The 20060-nt window shown below is 38.7% G+C and overlaps 1 protein-coding gene across 5 annotated transcripts in view; it reads right to left on the reverse strand.

The window, feature by feature from the left end:
* Positions 1-1839: 1839 nt before the first annotated feature.
* The window catches only part of BCOR (BCL6 corepressor), a 75890-nt gene continuing 57669 nt past the window's right edge, over positions 1840-20060 (reverse strand). For all 5 annotated transcript variants that reach the window (XM_054973560.1, XM_054973562.1, XM_054973558.1 and 2 more), the window contains 5 exons: positions 13065-13231; positions 5867-6012; positions 4007-4084; positions 3731-3881; positions 1840-2953 (listed from right to left, as the gene is read on the reverse strand). In XM_054973560.1, the coding sequence (XP_054829535.1) occupies positions 2665-2953; positions 3731-3881; positions 4007-4084; positions 5867-6012; positions 13065-13231 (831 nt within the window). In that variant the 3' untranslated portion in view covers positions 1840-2664. The remainder of the gene's footprint in view (positions 2954-3730; positions 3882-4006; positions 4085-5866; positions 6013-13064; positions 13232-20060) is intronic.

Raw genomic sequence — 20060 nt, forward strand, 5'->3', positions numbered from 1 at the left:
TGAAATAACTAGGACTAATCTAGTACATTGTTTATCAGTTGTTACCTAAAGCACACTTAATGGGAACACCAAAGCATGAGGAAAACCAACAGGAATGTTATCCTTGATTGAAATAGAATGTGCAAAGGCAAGAAGGCATTTTTTCAAGTTAGAGTACAGTACAGAGAAACCCGTGTACTCCACCCTGAGGGCCAAGCTACACATGACGAATGACACTTGAACGGCAAGTGGATTGAGTGGAGGGCAAGTGAACAGGGAGGAATATACTTGCTGTTCAAGTGTCATTCGTCATGTGTAGCTTGGCCCTGAGTCTCAATGAGAAAGGTGGAAAATAAATAACATAAAGAATAGTCATTTTTATTTAGAAGACCGAGGAGCCCGAGAATAAAAACCTGATGCTTCCCTCAGCTAACCTTGAATTTCTTATTTTTGGTTTGCTTTTACGCTTACACTTGCTTAGGATTGCACTGTAAGATGTCAGAAAGAGGATGATTTTAAAAGTAGTACTTGGGAAATTCTTATTTATTCAAATATTTATAATCTGCATTTCCACATGACTCAAGGCAGTTTACAAGCTCACCTTTAAAATATACACTAAAATATTCAAATACCTCACCCTCAAATTCCTGCAGCCTATACCCATGGAAAGCCCCATCAAATAAAATCACCTTGCAGCATCTCCCAAGCCCTTCTAAAGACAGTACCCCCCCCCCCTCATGGAGCAGGTTCCATAGGGTAAGATCTATGATGGAAAAACACAGGTTCTGGTTTCCAAACAGGCCTCCTAAGGAGGGAAACGCTAGTAGGTGACAGCCTTAAACTGAACTTTGAGAGACTGCTTAATTTCTTAGCCTATATTTTGAATTCTATATTTTTCCTTAGATCTCCTATAACTTCATAAACATATGGTCCATAGATAATGGTGAGACTTGGACCCAGGGACAAGACCCACCTTACATGCAGGATTTCTGTTCTACATGTAAATCCTTAAAAAGCAACTTGGGATATCAACATCTCTCTAAAATGTTTTAAAGGTAATCCATTCCAGGAAGACATATTTTTTTCAAAAATGTGACTTGAAAGTTGGGAGCTTTCAGACTAGCACATAAAGGAACAGACTTTCTTGAATTAAATCATTGCTATTACTTGAAATGTGCTGGATTTAGTTCAAAACAGAATTATTCTGTGGCACTGCTTCATCATTTTTAATGCTTATGTGGCATACCTGCCCCTTCTATTCTAAATGACAGTTCGGCCACAAGATGATGATGATAACATTCAATTTATATACCACCCTTCAGGACAACTTAACACCCACTCAGTGTGGTTTACAAGTATGTTATTATTATCCCCACAACAATCACCCTGGGTGGCTGGAGCTGAGAGAGCTCCAAGAAACTGTGACTGACACAAGGTCACCCTGCTGACTTCAAACGGGGGAATCAAACCCGGTTCTCCAGATTAGAGTCCCATCGCTCTTAAGCACTACACCAAACTGATAGATTTAGAAGAATAAAAATGCCTATTATAAGTAGTACATGGCTTTGGCAGACTAGTCTAGAAAAATCAAAACATCTGCAAGATGTGATCTGTCCAGCGCCAATGTCTCTGATCCATAAAAAATAACCTTCATGTTGGTTTAAGGTCATTCCATTTGAGCAATAATATTCACAGTAATACATCGCTGTAGCTGTGCATAGTTTTACATGCAGGGGAGGGGGAATGGTTGCAGGAAAGAGCAACTATTACACGAATGCTTTGCACATACGAACGGACAGAAGTTACAAAACACTCCTGGGTCATGAACAAAACGAGTTATTTCTACATTGTTTTCTCAACAGTTTTATTGCCTTTAAGAATTTTTTTTGTAAAATATAAATACAAAGGCAGAAGAATTTACTTACAAAGTTAAAACACTGATCTCAAACATAAACACACAATTCAGAAAAATGTAAGCTTCTGTACAGTTTTAAGCAACTTCAACATACGTTAGTTTTCCAATATTTTACAGGGTACAGAAAAAATAGTTCAAAGTCTTCTTTTAAATAAAGGTCATCAACTGTTTAAACATATATATATATATATAAACAATCCAGTTTGCCTTGTGAAAACTAAATTTCACATATTTTAAATTAAGGTACAAAAGGTCACACAATTAGTCAATGCGCATGGATATGGTTTTAATTTATATTACAAGCTACTGAATTATATTCAATAGTGTTTACCTGACCAAAGCAGGCAATTTTGTAAACAAAACAAAACAAATCTTGAAGTGCCTTACCAAATACAATCTCCCAAGCCAACCACATGACTCTGATCACATCACCTCCAACAGGTATGTCCTGTACAATCAGTGCTTTGTATGAAGCAAAGCCATTTCGTTGTTTCCACACACAAAAAAGTTCCAAGTAAAAACAAATTTATACCAAAGTTTATGTGCATTTAAAGGAACACTATATAACAATTTGTAAAAACTGTGAAGTCTCTAAAAAAAATTCTTCCAAAAGTCCACCGATCTGGAATTTTTATATATATATATAATATATGCATATAAAGGAAAGATATCTTATTTAACAGTGTTTTTCTTTACAGAAACAACTGCATTAACACATATACATAGAGGAATAGCATTACAGAGAACTGTACATTAAGTGGCCTGGTGGTTCACCAATGAATATCAGAATCCTCATCTGGATGCAACCATTCAAGAGAAGCTCCAAGCAACGTTTGTAGCTCACTTGTAAATTCAACCAAGTCCAACAGCTCCTTGCCTTCTGGGTTGAAAGCTTCTAAATCTTTTTGGCAAGAGAACAGCTGACTCAAAGATACCTGTCTGACAAATTCTGCTTCCATGATGCTGACAACTTCCACACTCGGAAAATTGCAGCGAAATATCCGAGGTGACATTTTCAGCCTCTTTGCTACATCAGAGAGCACTAACCAGTTTCTTGGTCTATGAAATAAAGAAGGGAAAGATGTTCAGATGACTAGCAAAACACACTTGTTTCAATCATCATAAATATGACAGTAACAACTCTACGTAACTGGTCAAATGCCATTAGTCATATTTGTATCAAAAATCATACTTTAGACAAAGATTACAAAGGGTCTTGCCTATATATACAATAAAGTATACTTTCAGTTTTCTATGTGCAGCAGTCAATGCAGTATACACCTTATCTAGACCCTAAAAGTTCATGACTATAACAATAAATAACCCAGTGATGGGAATGGGAACATTTTTATACACACATACACTCAAAGTCATTAACTCAGTGGTACACTTGTAATTTATTCCAGTGGATTGTACCCACAGCTTTCTTTTGCATTTTAAAGGAGCTGGAGAGAAAAGTTGATTTTTATACCCAATATAAATGAAAAATGGAAAGAAAGCCCATTTCTACTAAAATCAATGACAAAGGAATCACAGTAAATTCACTGGGACAAGAATGATTAACCTTCATATATGTCAATTTTGACTGGTTACAGAAAAGTCACAAAAGTTAATGACTAGCCCAAGTATTTATTACACCTACAGCCTGGTGAAACAATTTTATTGTTATTGTTAAAGTAAGAGAACAATCAAAATTAATTAGTATAGATTCAAGAGGTTTTACATACTTAATTACCAATTGAAACCTGGTCAATTTTAGTAGTGCCACGTAATCTGCCAGCCCCACTCACGACAGTGTGATCATTACCCCCCCATACAAATTACAATGGTTCTTACCCCTGAGAAAGAGACACCTGGACGTTGTAACATGGCAAAAGAGGCACATCTGAGAACTCAAACTCAAAGATATCACTGAAGCCATCTTCATCCTCATCACTTGGGCCAGGTGGATTAGACAGGACGTCAAACCCTGACTCGGTTTTTGGCTCTATTTAAACAAGAATAAAAACCACTGTTAAAAATATATAGCGTACACTGCTAAGCATTTGTTCCTCTCTCTCCCTCATACACTGGAAACTCTAACACACAATAAAAAGGAGAATGTTTGCTTACCACACACAGAACTGCCAAAGAACTCCCAGTACAAGCCAGGGTCATCGACATCACGACCTTGCAGGTCAGTTAAATACTCTAGAAAAAAACATAAACAAGGAAGATAGAGTCAAAACAAAAAGCTGACAAGTTTTGAAGATAGTCTGTCATAAAGAAACAATATTTATGATCCAAGAAGTTTTGGATTTAAAGAACACTGCTAGCGATCACTTTCTAGACCACTAATGATCCCCCAATATGACAGCAGTTTTAAGCCTATTCTCTCTCTAGTTCCCTCCCCTTCTTCCACCAGTTTCTGTTGGCTCCCATTCCTATCATTACCATCTGCATCCGGCTAATTTCTAAAACTGACTGAAAAATATATACTAAGAAAAACTCAGATTACTCTAAAGAAGTTACGTTAAATGAAAAAATAACTTGAAAATTTTGTACACACATAATAGTTCAGAAATATTCCTTGTTTCTCTGGGCAAGCACATGAATGGAAAGAAATTTGCCATGCAGCTACTGTTATAAACAGGTCACACTGACTTAATCCTTAATTTCCAGATAGATTCTGTGTGTGCTTTAGTCCCTAGTGCCAATACCAAGCACAATGTTGCCAGTGTAACTCTATACCTTCAGAATTTCCAGAAAGATTGAGTTTGTGGGAGAAGAACCTATTTAGAACATGGTCAATGAAACCATTAAAAATGATCCCAAGTTTGCACCTTGGACTCTTACTAAACTATAGCATTTTAGATGTTTAATTTTAATTTTCAAGCAAAGATGTAAGCAATAATAGAAAGTATACAGATTAATGATGGGCAGCCTGATCTGCAAGCAGCCCTCACACCAGAGAGATGCTTGAATACTGCACACGTGCACACACATCATACCACACACTGTACTAGTGCACTGTCTCACAACCTCGCTGAAGCTAAGTGCGTATGGGTATGATCAGTGTCTAGAAGGGTGACCTGCTCTGAGCCAGGAATTGGATAATGACCTCCTTGATTACCTTCAAATCTAATACTCTATGATTCTCTCAGTTTCAGCTGGTACTGCATAAGAATGCCCAGCAATAATCTGCTGGAACCAGAAGGAAAGCTAAAGAGAAGAAGCAAGGAATAACTGTACCATATGAATAGGAGGATTTGAGTCCAGTGGCATCTTAGAGACCAACAAGATCTTGAGAAGGGGAGCTCTGACTCTTGCAAGCTTACACCCTGAAAATCTACTGCAGACCAACATGGCTATCCACCTATAACTATACCATGTTAAGCTGTAATAAGTCTCTGCCTTCTGGCCATAATTCTCTTATATTTCACTTTGGCAAAACATCTGGATGACACGTTATAATTTCCTTCTCACCAACTATGCAAGGTTAACGAAGAGGCTAAGCTATATCTAACAGCACAGCAGTACAATCCCTAGCAAATTACTTCACAATTAAATCCCACATTTGAATGTATCGCATATAGAAGTCAATTGTGTATGAACTTATTTTTTAGATATTTGGAGACCTTTTATAGAAGCTTATGTATAGATTTGCCCACATTTTTGTTTCTGAGTATTGTTCTTCTTTTTTTTTCTTCTGGTTTTTTTGTTTGTTTGTTTGTTTGTTTTTGCACAAATAAAGAAAAAAAGAAAAAGCATTCACCAGGACTTACTCTCTAATGTGTGTTTAGGATTGCAGCTGAAAACCTAAGGGTAAACATCACATAATGGTAATATTTTCACAACTGTGCTTTGAAGTCTGAGAGTAAAGTCCTTATTTCTGTTACTAATTTCCTTAACCACCCCAATTTTACTATGGTCATCTGAAGCAAGTAATCAAACACTGGTACAGAAAGGCACCTTTAAACAAGAATCACCCACCTGTTAGAAAGGTTTCCATTAGTTCACTGTGTGTCATTTTCACAATTGTTCTACCTGAGTATGTAGCAAGTGTTGGGTCAGCGCCATAAGAAAGCAACAATCGGACAATTTCTAGGTGATCATTTTCCACGGCATCATGGATAGGCCTAGGGGGAAAAAAAACATTCTTTCAGACTCATGCATTGTATGTGCTAAAATGCATTTTGTTGTTATTTATAGTGGCATAAAAATTACTTTTATCGTAACCACTATGAAGGACAAATTATATTAATTGCTTTTCTCCACATTTTAAAATATGAAGTTAACTTCAGAAGTTACAACTTGCTTTTATGATGCATGTGCATATATTAAAACAAAATGCTCCCTTAAAGGCAGAGTTAACCATTAATCACCACTGTGATCACTTTAGCCAAATCTCTTCCTCTCCTTCCATCTGCTTATGCAAACACCATCCTGAATGGCAGCACTGCCCCGTTTTAGATGCTGTATTACAGATGGCAACAGAAATTTTGCTCTTTTGGTTTGCTTCAGCTGTAGACATTGTTTCCGACATCCTATAATAATGTTCCAGAATGGAGCTATTTTAATGTCATTGTCTAGGCCTGAGAGGGCACACAACTTTCATTGTCCTCTGACTGAGGTGTTCAAATCAAATTCTGTAAAAACTTCCACATTTGGTACCTTGAAGTCACTTAAGAAAGTAAGTGAAAGCAATAGCTTGTGTATTCACATCACAGTATTCATATACACACATTTGACTTGCAAAATATTATTCCACAAAAAGGAAAAACAAATTGCTGCCTTAATATTTTATAATCTGCTATAAAGTTATAGATTTTGCTAAAATAACATTCAAGAATGTGCAAAAAAAATTACAGGCCTCCGCTCTGACTCAAGGGGAAGAGAAGCTCACAAGTGTACGTAACAATTACTAGCTGAAAACAATTTTAAAATTACAAGTGCTTTCTCATAACTATAACCTTAAATGATGCTACCCCAAATGCTAACAGATTAAGCAACGCTAACAAAAACAGGTCTTCAATCCCACCTGCATCTGCAAGTCCTAAAATAACAGACAAGCAGGTACTAGGACATTGTTAAGGGATTTTTCTGGCCTTTTACCTACCTATATGAGCTGTTATTGAACCTGCCCTCTTACACAGGAGGCAAGGTCAAATGACTAAGGCAGAACAAGCTGAATCCAGACCAGACAGAGGTGATATTGGTCAGGAAGGCAGATACTTTGGAGTGGGGTTGCCAGGTTTGGGTTGGGAAATTCCTGGAGATTTGGGGAGGAGGAGCCTGGAAACAGTGGGATTTGGGGAGGGAAGGGTCCTCTGTGGGATATAATGCCATAGAGTCAACCCTCCAAAGCTGACATTTTCTCCAGGGGAACTGATCTCTGTCACCTGAAGCTCAATCGTAATTCTGGGAGATTTCCAGCCATCACCCCGAGGCTGGCAAGCCTACTTTGGAGAAATTAGATTTACTTCTTTGAAATGCAGTGGAATGGGCACCTGTAAAGCAAGTGAAAGGTTTGGAAGTGCTGCATCTAGCTCGCCAGCTCTCCTTCTCCTTAGATTCAGCCATGACTGTGCTAATCCATACTTTTGTAACCTCAGTGTTGGACTACAGAAACAAAAACAACATGGGAGTGTCCTGGAAGACAGCTCAGAAGCTGCAAATGGTTCAGAATGCAACAGTCCAGTTACTGCTGGGGCTAGTTGAAAGGAAAACATCTTGTCTATTTCAAACAGGTACACTGACTGCTAGATTGTTTATGAGTTCAAGTGAAGGAGCTGGTTATGACCTTTAAAGTCTTTAATGGCCTGAGGCTGTGATCCACAAATCTGAAGCATCATCTCTTCCCATATGACCCTGTATGCCAATTAGGTCCTTTAGTTAACATGTTCCTTCGCTTAACAATGGTGTTTGCCATCCACCAGATCCTTTCAATAAGGATTCTCACTTTGTGGAACGTGTTCCATACGCAGGCGAGGAGGATGCTGTCCTTAGATTTTAGGAAGGATTATAAGACCATTTTAATTGTGAAAGGTTTTAACAGAATCTAAGCTGCAGGCATGGGATTTCATTTTAAAATTTAGAGTTGTAACTCACCTTGAGCCAAAAGGGAAAGGTAGAGTATAAATATTTAATGAAAAAGAAATATGTTTAAGACTGGACAGATCACTTCAGCAGCCAGGAGTGCCACTCAGAAGGTAATTGCAGCAACAGTGACAATTCACTTAGTCTAAATTACAATTTAGAATGACTCATGAAGTGGAAAGACAGGAGGACTTCAGTCCTGGATATTCATTTGCCAAAATTTCCCATAACATGTGAAATGTGCTCAGGTATGCTCTCCCACTGAGCAGACAAAATCTTTGCCCCAAGACAGGGAATCTGTAAGACAGAAAGGGTGCAGCTGAGGCTGCTCTTGAGGAGTTGCATGGTCAACATCAGCAGCAGGTGGTTGCTCTTTGCTCAGTCAGAATTCAGAAGATGCTTTTTTGAGTACCAGAGATGTACAACTTTTGAATGAACGATGTGATCACACTCCACAAAACACATAGGGCAGCCATCAAGAGCGACAGTCAACACCTTATTTTTGCCATTTGCCAGTAGCAACAACAAAAAAAAAAAGACTGTCAGCTGGGCAGGATCTTGCGGGGAGGGGGATGTTTGGTTTGGTGGGTCTCAATCAAATCGAGCGGGCCTTCTATATACTGTACTTTCACTGTCTTCTAAGCATTTATTATACTGTAGTCAAAAGCAATCATGCAAGTGAGTTACTCTACCAACCTTAGTCACTTGAAGCTACATTTACCCCAGTGCAATGAAGAGATGTTTCTATTTCCACAAACATCTTCAGAAAGATATATGGGCATTCTACTGCTTAAATGTATACTGCAAATTATTTAGGCAATTTAGATTGGCGACCAGCACAACATGGATACAAATGCCAAACTCACTATTCATTCAGGAACAAAGGCTTTGGCAGCTGCAATTTATACTAAAACATATCCAGCAAAGCTGTACAATTCAAGCTTAACATGCACTTTCTCCCAAGTTTTCATGAACATAGTTTTCGGTAGAGGAGCTGTGTATACCCAGACCACAAGGCATGCACACCTGCTCTGGCTAAGTAGATGAGAGACAGTGAAAGACCTGTTGTGCTTATGCTGATTCCTTTGTGGGGGGAGAGGGGGCTTGGTCAGGGTTATCATTAGGGCTGTGGCTACTCTTTCTCCTCGGCCTACAAAAATCAGATCACTTTCAAGAGCAGCTGCCTCTCTTCGGCAGCTTCGTTCATCCTCCCACCAGCCCCAAGGCCTGCAATAACTGCTTCCTCTCTCAGCTGTTGTAGGCAGCCAGCACAGGATGCAGCTGCTCTTCAAGTCACATAACTCAAATCTCTTTTACACACACACACACACACACACACACACACAAGGCCAAAAAAGATGTCTGGATCTCCTGATCCCACAGGAGATCACCAGCAAGATGGCTGGTGGAGAGGGAAAATATGATGAAACATAAAGGGATATGAAGTTCAAAATCTAAGAAACAGACTATAGGACGAGAGGATAAATGAGGATAAATATATTAAACAAGTGTTTTTTTTAAAAAATCACAATATGAATACCTTTGGATCAGATCAAAGGAGCACATAAATCTCTAGATAGAAAGAATATAAAGGGATGATTTTGTTTGTATGATGACAGATAGAAATTACAGACATGTCCCCAGTAAGATGCAACAGGAAAGGAAGAGAAAGACTTTGTTCGCATTGTAGCAAAGAGGGCAAAAAAACAAAAACAAAAAACACCCACCCAGGATTCGACAGTAGCATCCGCTGCCCTCTACAACAAATTGAAATAAACCTGTGTATTTTGCACTCAGAAAAATGGCTCTGAAATTTGCAGTTGACCCTTGCTGCATTGACTATAAATCAAGACTTAAAAAACTTTTCAGTTGGATAGGGCTGGGAAGGAGGCAACATACGAATGCTGCATAGAAAAAAAAACCCTTCCATTATTCCTCCAATATGTTTTCTCTTTAAAACATGTAAAAAGTAAAGTGAACAAGCTACATTATAAAGTTACCTTGCTGTATATAATAAATTAACTGAAGTGAACAGGAAGTATACATGAACTTTCCAACAAAAGAATCCAATTACTTTGGGTTGTTTCGTTTTTCATTCAAGGAATTTGTATGGTATCCACGATTATGGTATGTCCTCCCAACAAAATAAAAGCATCCATAAAACTTATCATATTATGTCATGACATATACAATTGCCATCCACACTATCAGGATCATCTTCTCTGCACTCCATCAGCAATGTTCCTTGACATAAGTACCACTAATCAAGGGCCAAAGGAATGGCTCATCTCACGGCTTACCACTCTTGAAATCGAGAACAGTTGCTGACTGAAGCCACATTAGTATGGATCTGAGTGACATCACACCTCCTTTCAGCATGTGCATTTATTATTGTATGGTAACTTGAGAATTTTATCAAAAGAAATGCACCTCTACAGAGTTTTATATAAAAGGAAGAAAATTTTCTCCCATATTCTTTGATATATCATACCAGATAGTAAGAATCACTCTGTAGTTTACTCAGACAATAAATGTGCAACCAGAAGCATTGATGGCCGCTGGCTAGACATTCCGTAGGACAGTGATACATAGTCTCTGAGATTTAAAATTCTACTTTAAAATTCTAAATTTAAAATTCTACTTTTCTAAAATTCAGAGCAGCTTGTCCACCAGGTAGATTCTGATTTTCTTTTGTGCATCATCTTTCATTTAAGTAATTTTTAATACCAAGGACACTAATATAATAGTTGGAATGCCCTTGCCATTTGGAAGAACAGTCTTCAAAAATATATCAACTGTACATTAACAGATTTTCTTCTATATTCAGGAGCAAGGACAATTCCACACAGGAACAGGCTTATGCAGTTTACCTGTTGCTGCTGTGGCTGTCGATAAAGTGCAGCAGCAATGAGGTTTCCACATGGCAGGTCTCCCTGCAGGTTCCTTGCCGGCAAGTTCCCCAGCAGCAGCCATTTCCCCCCTCCATGGGTCAGCAGGGCTTTTTTACCTTTTTTTTTCAATTTGGCAATCAAATATCATTATACCAATACAAAGCTATAACAATCTGTGTATAAGATTCACTGAATTCCAGTTTTTATTTCTGTGAATCTCTAGCTCCTTTTAATTGCAGAGATATGCCTTTCCCCTTATATAGCAGCAAAAGGTGCTAGAGACTTACTTTTTAAAAAAAAATCTGGGAATTTAGACAACCTGATACGCAGACTGTCCTTTTAAAATTATAGCCCTATAATGCAACAAAAAGTCCCCCAGTGGCAGGGGGAGGTCATGGCTGCTGCAGGGAAAGGTGGCTATCACAATGGCTATCATGAGGGCAGAAAAATTTAAACTTTCCCACCCACATCCACCTACTTTCCCAGCCATCCAAGTTTTACAGCAATTTTCCCCAAAACTTCCCAGCAAAACATGTCTAAGAAGGAATGGAGAAAAGCAAGGGAAACCCTCGAAGGTGTATGAGTATGCCACAATGCTGTGGGAAAACAGGAAAAAGAAAGCTTATTTCCCAACAGCTCTGAACTCTGGACACTAACATGTGTGAAAATGGCCCTAATTTCAATGGCTACACTGAAAAAGATTTCAGTGATATATACATATATACATTTTCCCCATCAATAAGAGAACTAACTCACTGCTCAGCTGAATGGAATACCATAGCCAAGAGGGAAACAATTGCATCATTTTTAACTCTCAAAAGGTATCAAATATATGTAAATATACTTTACAGCCTTTCAAAAAACTTACAAGGGTGCATTCATTTGGCCCTACACAGGCAAGATATCACAGTGTCAAAGTCACAACCTGGAAGACCCTACTCTGTTCCTTCTTAGATCTTATTTAGTGAAAAGAGAGAACTCGTAGCAAAGCCTATGGAGAGAAGTGCTCTCTCACCCTGCTCAGCCCAGTCCGTATAAGATAATGTTAAAGGAGGATCATCTTTGCTTATATAGCTTATCCAGTAATAGTACCACTAGCGCTATTTTGCATACAGTGCCAAAGACATTGTTGACCACATTATTAGGAGAGGATGCAGGCTTGGATAAATCATCCTTGCCCACATGACAATTAAGAGTCTGAAGTAAAAGAAATTATTTAAGGCAGCTTCACATATCACTGAAAACAAGTGTTTATGTTTACAGCATTTCCCCTGCAAGTTCTCATACATTTTCAAGGGAGGAAATGCATCTGTTCTCACATCAGTGTAAGCACCACATGCTGCAAACATTTCTTATTATGTATGTTGTTTGGATTCTGATTGCTGCCCTTTTTCTTTTCTGAATTGATAAGAGAAAGAACTAAACACTTAAAATGCTTTCATTGAACTGATGGGATGATAATGACAGGTTACTCAGGAGTTTCTAACAAGCCATTCTGGACAAGACCTCTTTGTTTCTTCTCTTTTGACCAGAGTAAGTTGATATTCAAACACTAATAACTAGTAGGTTATAGTCATGCTAATTTTATGTCCTTGAGCTGCCAAGTTCCAAATGGAAGAACTCCAGCCACATTCTTCTCTTTGGTACAGTAATTTTTAAAAAAAGACTGCAACTAACATGTCTTAGTAAAAATGGGGTTTGTATAATAGTTTAGTAACTAGTAATGCTATTAGAAAAAATATTTATTGGTAGCATAGAGAGCTGGTGTGGTGTAGTGGTTAGAGATGTCTCAATGGCCATAAAACACTTTATGAAGCAAGATACATTTTGACTAGGATTTAGGAAACCTAGGTTCAAATCCCCACTCTGTTATGGAGTGATCTTGGGTCAGTCATTCTTTCAGCCTAACCTACCTCATTGCGGTGAGGATAAAATGGAGGCGAGAACAATGTTGTGGGTCTACACTGAAAGGACCGCAGCCTTACTGTGCTAACAAGGGATGCCTCAATAGAGGAATCAGGTTTTACATAGTACATCCCAACTAATAATATGTTTACAGGGCCAACATTTAAGAGTATTATGGTATTCCTCAACTTCTGAGACATTTCAATAAATACAGTTAAAAACCTCACTCTAGACATGAACCCAATGTGGTATAAAAGCAGAAGTGATTTAATCTTAGTAATCGGAGTGATGCTCACCTTGTTCCATCCTGAGCGCTGCAGTTAACATCGGCTCCATATTCGAGGAGATGTCGCACAATGCTCAGCCAGCCTCTGGCACAGGCCTCATGCAGGGCACAATAACCAGCATTGTCCCTATGATTTACATCACAGACTTTGTTTTCCAAACAATACAGAACCACTTCCTGGAAAAGAGAAGCAGGAGAAAACAGACCAAGTTATTTGTTGCTGTGGAGACATGCATACCTTTATTTTAACATGCTGAGGATACTCCTCTGATTAAGCTATTAACAACTTACAAAAGAAAGGAAGGAAGAAGCCACACAGTTCTCATCCCAGTTGAAAAAGTCAAAACTTTGAAAAACAAAACCAACCATTAGCCTAGAAGCAAGGCTGGAATATTCAAACAGCACTGGCTCCCACCAGATTGACTTAGAAAAAAAGTCTGCTGGAATTCAGCAGAACTTACATACAAATAAATATGCCTAGATTGTGGTGGAATGTCTACATTCATCTACAGAAGGAAACAATTTGAACACATACATTTCAGCGTTATCATTGTAACCCCTAATTTTCTGGATTTGCTTTGTGTCTCACTGGTGTCTAGCAAAAATATAATCTAATTAGCTGCTAAAAGCATAATCATAAGCCCTTCTCTTCTTTCTGAACCTTAAGAAAACACTTCAACTTCCTTTTCTATTTAACTGAACTGCTTTCTGGTGTCTTGCATATTAACTATTAAAAAGGAAAGAGCTTTTCATTCCTCTGCATTTTTGGTAGACTCTTACATGTTTTGCAGAAAACAGCTTTCTTGTTGCTGGCTTTAGTTTTATTCTACTGATTTAATAGTTGTCTATGAATGCAGCTATGAAGATTTTTTTTTTAAAGGAGGATGTAAATATCTTTTAATTTAAAAAAACTCAAAAATCTTAATTTCTCCTAATAAGAAACTTTGAGTTACTCCAAACTTTCAACTTATTCATGCCTCAGTTGCTTTCTGGAAGCGAGTTCCCACCCCTATAATGTGGTAGAAGTTCCCTTGCTCTCACCTCTCCACTTCAATGGCAGCTAGTGACAAAGTAACTCACACTAAGTTGATATTGGATAGGAATGGACTATGAGCAAGCTAGAGTGGCATGTGTAAAGATACTGTATGGACTACAACCTTTGTCCAGACTTCTCTCATTGATGAGATGTCTCAATGGCCATAAAACACTTTATGAAGCAAGATACATTTTGATTAGGAATTTGCATGCAAATGTTTTTTTCTGATTCAGCTATGGCAAGAGGTTATGTTGACATTCAGCACAATTTGCTGGAAAAATATGCTCTTTCCATTATTGTCAATTAACTGGAAGAAGTTTGAGTCTAGGATCATTCCACAACCTAAGAAGTCTTACTTGGTTTGCACTGTAGTTGAAAAAATGCAGGGCTGGATGATATTTCTAAGTAGCAGTCATCCTTCATAGCACAGCTGTATAGCCATTACTTTTCTCAAGTAAAAAGAAAAAGGAAGCGGAAAGGAACAATAACGAGTCCTACTGTACCTTAAAGACTAACAAAGCTATTATGGAACAAGCTTTTGAGGAACACAGTCCACTTTGTCAGATGTATTGTACATTTCCCCAGTGCAACAGCCTTATACTTTCTTGAAAAGCCCACAATAATCTGCACTCTTTCTGTGTCTGACCTGAGAGTCTCTCTACACAAGACATCTTACACGGGGATGCTCAAGTCACTTACTTATATTCTTATATTCAAGTGTACTCTGTCTCCCTAGCTGTGCAAGTGTATCCACAATAGGAGGACAAGTGTAAGATCTCTCACTAGAGTGTTCCCGTGTAAGATGTCTTGTGTAGAGAGACTCTGAGTGTTGGTATCTAAGATACAGCATGTAGCTGTTCGTTTAGCAGGCCTTCACTAACCAAGTTAAAGTGGATAGCAGCAAACTAATGAGTTGCCTGTCCAAGCTAAAGAAAGAAGCCCGATTATGTGACATTAGGATCAAATGCATCAATCACATGATGAACAGTGTCTTTCTTTACAAAACAGGGAAGATTTAAAAGCTCTCCCAAATGGAGGATTTTTCAAGCAACAATGTGCCCGACACCCATGCTGATCACTGCTAGTCTAAACAGTAGGCTGGAACCTATCAGGATTAGCACAGGAACCTATCAGGATTAGCACAAGGCACAAAGTCCTCAAAAGAACAATTGTTGCAGAAACCTCCTAACTTTAGTTTAAAGCTCCAGCACTAAATAAATTGCAGAAGAAATTTATCACAGCAGTCAGAGTTGCCATTGGCTAATTGTAAATTGACTTACTTAGGGATTCTTTGCACATGACATTGCCTTACACTGAAACAGACAACTGGTCTACTGGCAACTTTGGTTATTTCCAAGCCCCTTTAACTAGCAATGTGAGGGACTGAACCTTGGCCCTTACACACATAAAGCATGACTTTTTCCATTAAGTTATGGGGCCCTCTCTGTGTTTTGCTGTTCAGACTTCTTTAAAAACTACAATCTTTGTCTCCTGGTACTAATCAGTGGGAAACATTTGCTTACATATAAATGATGGAATGTATGTAAATGAGAAATTAGTAGGGGTTTCCCACATACTAGTGCTCAGTTTGCATTCATTTAATCTGCACAGAAGTTCCTGATGGTCTGCACCCATTCTACATACTGCTTCTTGCCACAGAACTGGAGAAGTTCCCAGTAGATTTTATCCAATGTCATTAACCACAAAATGTAACAATGTAGGATTTTATGGTTAATTAATTAGATGCCTCATTAACTCTTTAAACATGATTTATTCAATTCACAGAAATTTCAGCCCTCTCTGTTGAATTTCAAAACATGTGGCTGACAGCACGAGAGGCTTGAATCTGGACACGGAAATCCAGGAAAGGAACACTTTTGGTCTATGCTATATTTGTTCTGCCATCAAAAACTAACATTGTTCTTCTTGGGTTAACCTATAAAGCAAAATCATAATCACTATGAAGCATACTGGCAAAATCCAGCACATTTCTCATTTTCACACACACAGCTACTTAGCGTACACTATTGCCATACGTTCATTTCAATTTTTATCAACAAAAGTCGCAAAAAATTATATTCAACACTTGTAAAGGTCCAGCTTTTTTAAAAAAATCCACTTTAAAATCTCATCGTCAGTGAGAGACAGAAAGAAATTTACTCTCTCTCTAACAGGCACAATAATACATTTAAATTTGTTGGGACAGGAAGGTCTCGTTCACTGTTTTAGTACGTACGGCAAGCTGTCTCTATAAACTCATACGCCATGAGTTTATTCCATAAATCCATATGCCATGAATGCACTGCAGAGCATTCTGTGTGCATCATCCTCTATCCAAGCCAGTGAAGAAAATCACTAAAAGAACCAAGTGCCTAAAGTCTCTTTACAATGCAACAGCCAGCCCTGTCACAGTGATTTACATCACAGACCTTGTTTTCCAAACAATACAGAACCACTTCCTGAAGAAAGAGGGGAAGGGTGGGGAGAAGAAACAGTTTGTTGCTATGGAGACGCCTTTAACATCAGAGGCTGTCACTTAAAGAAAACAGAAGGGAGGGGCATACTTCATCCTGGAAGTATTTCCCTTTAAAATTGGGGGAAGGGAGGTGGGGAGAGAGATGAATGTTCCAGAGGGAGTCCTTCTAAAGCAGCCTTCAGAAAGATAAGAAGGGCATTTGGAAATGCAAAGTCTATGGACAGAGAGCCCTTGCAGCTCAAGTATCATGGGGGCCCACAGACCTGGCTAGGCTGAGCCTCCAGTAATGCATTCTACAAGGCAAACCCCATTCCTCTAGGGAAAGCATGAAGGAAACCTTAGATTTCCTGTCTATAGCCCTATCCACCAACACCCCCCCTCACTCACAATTATATTGCCTTTCCTAGCACTCTCGTGCATTGTACAGAGGGGAATAACAAGAAAACACAAATAGAGGTATTTTTAAAACATATACATACATTGTAAACAAAATTAATCGCGAAAGACGTGCTGAAATATTCTTTTCCAAATTATACTCACAGATTAAGAAACTTAAAGCTGAAGTCAGCAAACCTTACACTTTTAAAAATATGGTTGGCTTAACAGTGGACTATAAAATCTTCTTAAGCTATGGCTGCTATGTGGGAGGCCACTTGAAATGCTTCCAAATGAAAACTCAGCTGCTTTGGTACACTGTTACAGCTGGTATCAGGGTCACGCTAGAAGGGACCTCAGCACTGCTTAAACACAGAACTACTTAGAAAGGGAGGAGTGGGCAGGTCTGAGTTTAACACCAAATGAGACACACATGTGAGGAAGTGCAGAACTTTACCCTATGACTTCCCTCTCATCAACTTGACCACAATACAGAAGTTACCTTCAGCTGGCCAAAAAGTACTCACGTTACAGAGAGGGAATGCAAGGTGTTAAGCAGTAGCCACAGCAAACTGAGCACCTATCCCCAAATGCCTCTTGGGCTGTAAAGATATACTTACTTCCTTTCTCCATGCAACTGGGCAGCACCATGTTTAGATACCATGCACCACCCTTAGCACACATGGTGTAAGGCAAAGAGAAAGGTTTTGATGTTTGTGCATATCTGTAAGTCAGAACGCAGGATGTGCAAACCTAGCACCATACCAACAGGTAAGAACAATGAATATAAGGACGAGGGGCTTCCTGGTGGCAACCGCCTGTCCTGTGGAGACACTTGCCCAAGATGAGGAGGAAAACGGCACCTTTTTTTAGAGGCTTAAAATCATCTCTACCAACATATGGAGAATGAGGTTTGTTTGTCATTTTGTCATTTGAATGATTTTACTTGTTTAAAATTGTTTTTATATTACCTGCTGATTTGTTTTTATTGTGTTCTTATGAATTGTAAAACTCCTTTGAATAGTGATGCATTGCTTGTAAATGTTCAAATTAAGTGATAAATCACTGTTATATATCAAGTGGGTAGCTGTGTTGGTCTGCAATAGAAGAGCAAGATTCGAGTCCAGTAGCACCTTGAAGACCAACAAGACTCCCAGGGTATGAGTTCAAGAGTCAAACCTCCCTTCATCAGCTATCTGACAAAGGGAGCTTTGACTGCTTATTCCCTGGAATCCTTGACGGTCATTAGAGTGCCACTGTTACATCTGTCTGTTCCTTTCCTTTTCAGCTCATGCTTTTAAGTACAGCTGCTATGCTGAATTCTGAGGACACTCTGGAAAAATCTTTAGCATTTCCCCGTTATTTTCATTATAGTTTAATTGGCCAGTTTAAATATTACTGAACTAAATGCATTGGATTCCACAGACTGTGTCCAGAGAATTTTCTCCCACTGGTCCCCACCCCCAGAGGTGCCAGGTCCCTCAACAACAGAGTGTGATGCAGTGGGGGGAGGGGACTGTAGCAAGAAGGGGTAATCAGAAGAAATTGCACACTCTTTTATTAGCACTCTTGAGCAAGAGAGAAGGCAGGTCATTTCTGCTGATTTCCCCTCAAGGCAAAGCCTCTTGCCTTGCCTCCCACTCCCTTCCCAAAGATCTGCTGAGCCTCTGGAGCACATTTTCAGGGAGCCATAGGAAGCTGCAAGGGGAAAGGACAGGGAGGGGAAGATCCATTCCATGAATTCCATCAATTCAATGTTTTCAGGCTCCTTCCTAGTGTGTACAAAGAAAAGAAGAAGTCCTCCTTTCCCACTTTTCACCCTGCAGAAGTGTCCTACATGCTCACACCTGGCAGCATGTGATTCTCGCTGCCACCTACATCACTACAAAGTAAGCTAGATGAGGTATCAAGTTTGTCCCTTCAGGGTCAACCTCACAGGCAACTAAGATGAGCAATAATGTGAAAAAACTATCCCTGTCCCTTGAGAACCCAGCAAGGGTAGAGCTCGGGGGGGGGGGTGAAACTGGTAAGCTGCCTTGTAAAGAATTGTTTGACATTCCCAACACAACTAAAAGATTCTACATGGAATCCTAAATGGATCATAGCTAAACCAACTACTACTACACTCTAAAGCAGTATGTATTTTCATGTAACAAATGTGTGGATTTTTCTCAATTTTCAACTTTTACACTATACTTCTGGTGTAGCAAATTTTCAAAAATATCCAATTATATAGGTAAGGAAACGCAAGTAAGATTCTGTCCAAAGCCAATTAAATCTACAGCCTGAGGCACATTCTTCACTGGGCTTTTACACCTAGAAGGTGTGACATTGCTCTACCAAACAACAAGCAAGATGAACCAAAAAACACAACCACTTGGGTCTCAGTATGCTGACATACCCAGCCCCTCACTACAGGCTTCAACACTCTAAATTATTTTGAGTTCAGTTGTCTTCCCTAATGTGGGTATTTTTATGATCAAGGGTCTGCTTCTTGAAAAAAAATCTTAAAACAAATAAGTCATCTTTTTAAACAGTTCTGGTCATCTTGTTTTTAATTAATCTCTGTATGACCTCATATTTGTATTCCAGATAGAAAGGAGCAACTCAATGAATTTAGATAGACAAAGAAAGAGAAAACGTCCTCACATTTTATGATTCCATGCTCACAAGAGGTTTCCAATAACTAAAACTGTAATAAAACCACATTATCATCTCCAGTATAAGGCCTATCAGATGAAGGATTGTTTATCATCTCTGAGCTAATTGTTTGTATAATCATTTTCATCTTGCAGGTACAATCTAGAACCCACTAAAGTCTGCTGCTCCTACAGATTTACAGGCTCTAAACTGTTTTCTATATGTGGGAATGGCTGATAAACACACATTCATATCTTTAAAATACAATATAAGAAGCCACCCTACAATTTATATGTTATATTTATATGTTATAATCCACCTTTCTCACTGAGACTCAAGGCAGATTACACAGTGTAAATCATCCAATCAAAGCTGAGACATTCAATAAACAATACAATAGGGTATGGATTGCAGAAATATGGAAACATCAGAAATCGAACACAGAGCTAAAACAAACAAGCAATTTAACATATTAAACG

The sequence above is a fragment of the Eublepharis macularius genome, chromosome 3 (genome assembly GCF_028583425.1).
Source record: "Eublepharis macularius isolate TG4126 chromosome 3, MPM_Emac_v1.0, whole genome shotgun sequence".
NCBI lineage: Eukaryota > Metazoa > Chordata > Lepidosauria > Squamata > Eublepharidae > Eublepharis > Eublepharis macularius.